General features: G+C 37.8%; 1 protein-coding gene across 1 annotated transcript in view; it reads right to left on the minus strand.

The window, feature by feature from the left end:
- Positions 1-487: 487 nt before the first annotated feature.
- Positions 488-5,641, minus strand: part of LOC106821475 — a 15,471-nt gene continuing 10,317 nt past the window's right edge. Inside the window, exons 3-6 of the mRNA XM_014826300.1 lie at positions 2,384-2,491; positions 1,468-1,605; positions 891-1,085; positions 488-549 (exon numbers count right to left, since the gene is read on the minus strand). Of these exons, the coding sequence (XP_014681786.1) occupies positions 488-549; positions 891-1,085; positions 1,468-1,605; positions 2,384-2,486 (498 nt within the window). The 5' untranslated portion in view covers positions 2,487-2,491. The remainder of the gene's footprint in view (positions 550-890; positions 1,086-1,467; positions 1,606-2,383; positions 2,492-5,641) is intronic.

Below are 5,641 nucleotides of genomic sequence, written 5' to 3' on the forward strand. Positions count from 1 at the left end.
CTCTCTCTCTCTCTCTCTCTCTCTTTCTCTCTCTCTCTCTCTGTGTGTGGGGGGGGGCGTGTGTATGTGAGTAGAGGGGGAGAGTGGAAGAGAGTGTTACTGCAGAGAGAGAGACACAAAAACGATATTCCATGCTAAAAATGTTTGGCTATTTTAACCTATATTATGACATGGCATTCAGCCAAAACGGGGGACGACTATGCCGAGTCATTACACTTCTATGCGCATGCGCGGCTTTCCATAATTCATGAGACACAGTAAAGTTACGCAGTAAGTATAATGCAAAAAGTTTGCATGTTTTATATGTACTACAATATAATGATTTACGAGATATATAAAGTAATGAACGGAGAATAAAGGGAACCTGTAGAGCTGCAACGAAGTATAAATGCACACGGTTTCACAACGTGCGATTCAGTTACCATCTCTATATTACTATATTCAGTTAATTAGATCTCTATATTGAACTAACTTTGGTATATAGAGATCAGTGGTTACCACACGACATAAGAGAACAGTTTGAAGATGGCTCATAACTTGGCGGATCAGCTTGTAAAGATGACTTGTAGGAGCGAAATGAGAGCAGTATATGAAGAGCTTATTTGCAAAACTGCCTATGACCATTTTGGAGAAATGAGAGAAAACGACAAAAACAATTATTTATGATGGGTCTTTTAAGCATGATGTAGGCTGTTTAAGCATGATGTACGCTGTTTAAGCATGATGTAGGCTGTTTAAGCATGATGTAAGCAGTTTTTCAAGAAAAAAAAGTACTCTACATGGTACCTATGTTCACATAGCATACATTGGTGGTTTAAATTTATTTTTGAAAAAAACGGACATAGGCAGTTTTGCAAATAAGCTCTTCATATATATGTATATATATATACCCATGCATTTTGGCATCTGTTGGTACATGATGCGTGCGCCGCTCCAGGCCGCCCACGTCTGGTCCATGACCTCGTCGTTTGCTTCCGGTAGTAACTTGTATCCGGCGATTAAGAACGCCGTGGTTTGATTGGACGGTTTTCTTGGCTCGCGAGCGACCTCTGGTGTAGCAGTCGTCGCCAGCTCCATGAAGGTACCTGAGACAGAAATATCGGCTTTTATTGAATATCGATTTTTTACCGATCGATCTTGACTTATTGATTTAATTTCTATTTCCCCCAGTTGTCAGTTTTTCACGCGCGACTGCGCGTGACTACTAACTTCTAATACTGTCGGACGCAAATGATGTAGACTTAGGTATATGATATTCGTAACGTCAGCACCCCATTTACGATTCATGTAAAACCGGAACATACGCGTTTATAGATGTATTTGACAACCATACTCCTGATTATATGGAATAGACCCATCCGTAGCTTGTAATCCCTTGTCTGCGTGGGAATAACAGCTCTGTATTAAAAAGTGATGAGAAGAAATGAAAGTGCCGTGGGCAAAAAAAGGCTGAGTACTTATTTCTACCTATATTGTGTTTCTGACTTTTGTCAAAGGCAAAGTTATAGGCGTCGGAGTAAGTCGCCGTTACATCTTTGATGAGATCTTTAAGGTTCGATTTCGGTTCTATCCTGAAGCATGTGAAGTTCAGATATGTGTAAAAACCTGAAACAAAGACAATGCATTTAGAAAAACATAATAAAACTAAGGAAATGGCTTTAGCGAGGCAATTATTTTTCGCTAGAGTAAAGTACTTGTTGAGTAATGAGAGATAATAATCCAATCGAATTTTATTAAATGTTACATGGTAGAAAATGCGTGGTATGGCGTTCGTCAAAACGTAGGTTACACGCAAAATAGATAGTCGGCACAAGTTAAAATAAAACTAAACAATATTACACAATAATAAGTATTGTTACATTTTATAATAACATAGGATTATATTACATTTTAATACATCATTGTAAATTCCATATTATACATATTCAACTGACACCCGTAAATACGATTACATTGACTAAGAGTATGATAGAGATACTATAATATATATTCACAATGGCAGAGTCAGTTTGGGAGCTATTTCTCGTTTATTATGGTATTATGGTTTATTATGGTATTATGGTTTATTATGGTATTATGGTTTATTATGGTTTATTTTGGTTTATAACGTTGGTAACGTATATGGTTTACGATGGTTTATGATGGTTTATTTATATAATGAACGTTTATTATTGTATGGATGGAATATATGGAAACAACTTGAACGTAAATGGAAGTGAATTTTCGTGCAGTATGGCAACAGGTCTAGCGCAGGTCTTTATTTATATAGCCTTTCCCCTCATCTGTGCCACATACAACCTTTCTTTCCCACAGTAACCAAACATTGATCTCCGCATTCTAAATTGTTGATTTATTCACTTATCAAGTATTGATTATGTATTACCATCGTCTGTAATATTTCGTAATAGCATCCCTTCTTCGAAATTACGATGTTTCTTGATTAAATTTGCTGCCTGCCTGAAGTTTCCTTGGAAGATTTCCTTCATGTCATCTGCAAATAAAAATACTAATACATCAATACGAAATGCGTGCATCTATTTAAATCTACTGTCATGCACGTCGCTTATCAATAAACTGATAATTATTGGTAGCTCTACGAATACGAGACGTATCTGGACATCAATTCACTAAAGCCACATCCTTAATCAAAACGCTCTCGAAATAAAAATGATTTCAAAAATGAATCTTTAATGAAGGCAGTAACTTTTTATAAGAGAACGAGACTGTTCAATAATAATCGCATGTAAAATTTAGTGGCGTAACCAATGGAAATATGCGTGGAGCACATTTCTCACAATTTTTCCACTAGCTTACAAACACATCTAATATCGCATTCGGTAGTTTACAACAACATCGAATAACGCAATAATCTTTTTCATTAATAAATTACTTTTTTATTATTCCACGTAATATTAACATTCAACCGTTCATGCTGGCAAACTGGCCGACCGACCGACAAACGCCGTAGCTAGCGGAGGTAAGAGAGGCAGTTGCCCCCAAAGTAATTTAGAAACATTGTATGGTCAATGCCGTCCCCCTCAAAGGTCACCTCCTAGATTGCACGGGGCTTTGCTCTGTCAGGAAAAATGGATTTGCTACGCTTCCACCGACAACCTACCGAGTCGTTGTCTGGCTGGCTGGCTGCCATTAAATAATCCGTGCAGCTGAGTGCGGTTTATTGAACCAGATAATTTCAGGTTACCTACCTAGCTAGCTAGCTTCATTGCATGCGATTTACGAATCAGAAAGAGTTTGTAAGAACAGGCAAAGACAGAAATTATTGAACACACGCATATGCATGCATGAACGCACGGACACACACACACACACACACACACACACACACACACACACACACACACACACACACACGCGCGCACGTACGCACGCATGCGCACACACACGCACGCACACACGCACGCACACACACGCACGCGCGCGCGCACGCAGAGAGAGATGATTGAGTAGGGGTAAGATGGTGGATAAAAACAATGAGATAAAGAAAGGTAAAACAAAAGGTGGACCGTATGGATAAGCAGAGTAAGTGGAAATATTAGACGAAAAGTAGAGTGGAGAAGTGTGGAAAAGGGGGAGCTGTGTAAAGGGAAGAGAAAGGGGTGCGCGGGAAGAAAGAAGAATAAACGACGTACAGCAGGGAGAACGCAAAGAAGTGGGAGAGGAACAAGGAGAAAAAGAAGAGGAAGAGGATAAAGAAGAAGAAGAAGAAGAAGAAGAAGAAGAAGAAGAAGAAGAAGAAGAAGAAGAAGAAGACGACGACAAAGAATGGTGGATGGGGTAAACTGTAGATGCGACGTACGTATAGGGGGAGTAGAGGAGTCTGGATGTTTCAGTAAGCAAGCCATTGCCAATTCTGTCGATAACTTGTCGGGATTAGCCCTATATTGCATGTTAAAGTTATTTATAATTGATCCACGGATGCATGTGCGTCTGCATACATCACCAATAAGTTTAAAATGCACTATACGTCTTGCGGGAATTAATCACCATGTACCATTAACTATTCACGAATATCCGCATTTCGCTTTGAATTTTCTATCATCTATATTCAATCGTGAGGTACGTTTATGCATTTAAGCTCATTTATTTATTATCCGGTATACGCGACAGTCCAACGCATCATGTAAAATAATCATCATCATCAAGAGTAAGCCCCTGCTAACGCAGAATACGCTCACCGCAGTGGTTGTATCAGCCCGATGTATCAGCACTGTGTATGAACCATGTATACGTGCACGTGAACACACACAATATACATACACACGCACAGGTTATGGTTGACAAGAATATTAATCCAGAGGCGCGTTGCCAGAGGTATGAATCGGTTGTGAAGTAGATTAGTTTGTTTAGATTGTTTCATGATCCCCAAGGAGATTTGTTTCGCATCGAGTACGATAAGATTTTGCAGAGACCGAGGGCCATGGGAAGAATTAAGGACACCGGATACGTAGCACTAACAACTCAGATAACAGCAAGATGAATATCCTTTGTGCGCGAAACCGACAGAAATTCAAGGGCATTTCGCGTAAAACAGCAATATCTTTTTGCTAGCAGTATTGTCATTGTACGACGATGAATTTTAGTTGATCAGGTCTTCGATTAGCATACTTCGATTTCAGCGAGTATTCTGCCGGCCGCGATCTGACGGTAAGCTTATTTATTTACTTACTTATTTATTTATTTTTGTCTCGCAGGTCGACCTATCGCGACAAGACTCAGAGAGAGACAGAGTACCGTACAGAACTCTGATCGATACAAACGCGTATAGTCTTTGCATTAACGTCTTACTTGCGATTACACAATAGTAAAAATGCCTAGCTGGTCGAATTGTGCGGAGAGTAAAGGTAAAAAACTTGTGAAGTTTTGAATAACCCGCAGAAGTAACTGGATAGAGTAGCTGGCAAGGTTTAGGAGACTTTTAGCACTATAATCTCTTATGGTTTTTCTCTTACTTTGAACGCGATGATGGACTTATGTAGTTAACACTCATATTTACAATGGCTTAGCACAAAATTTTCTTCAACATCATCAACTTGCAGCCTTGGCCGAGAGTACCCGCACAACAGTCATCTAGCACTCATAGTCATTCATAGGAATTTCCTTAGAAGGGGGTGTAGGGGGATTGACTCCTCCGAACCAATAAAAATTAGTACTTCACTTCGGATTCAGTTGTCTACTCTCACGGACTTTCTTATTGCATTATTATTTTATTTTATTATTGTATTATTGTATTATTATATTATATTATATTTATACTGTATTTATGTTTATGTTTATGTTTATGTTTTATGTATTTGTATTGTATTTATATTGTATTATTGTATTATTGTATTATTATTTATGTAGCTATTATTGTTGGAACACCATCTGTAGTAAAACGTATCATAACGTCAGGAGTGAATAATAATAGATCCCTATACTATGGATCTATAGATAATAGATCTATAGATAATAGATCTGTAAATAATAGATCTATAGATAATAGATCTATAGATAATAGATCTATAGATAATAGATCTATAGATAATAGATCTATAGATAATATATCTATAGATAATAGATCTATAGATAATAGATCTATAGATAATAGATCTATAGATAATAGATCTATAGATAATAGATC

This window comes from Priapulus caudatus, unplaced genomic scaffold (assembly GCF_000485595.1).
Source record: "Priapulus caudatus unplaced genomic scaffold, Priapulus_caudatus-5.0.1 Scaffold75, whole genome shotgun sequence".
In the NCBI taxonomy this organism is placed as follows: Eukaryota; Metazoa; Priapulida; class Priapulimorpha; order Priapulimorphida; family Priapulidae; genus Priapulus; species Priapulus caudatus.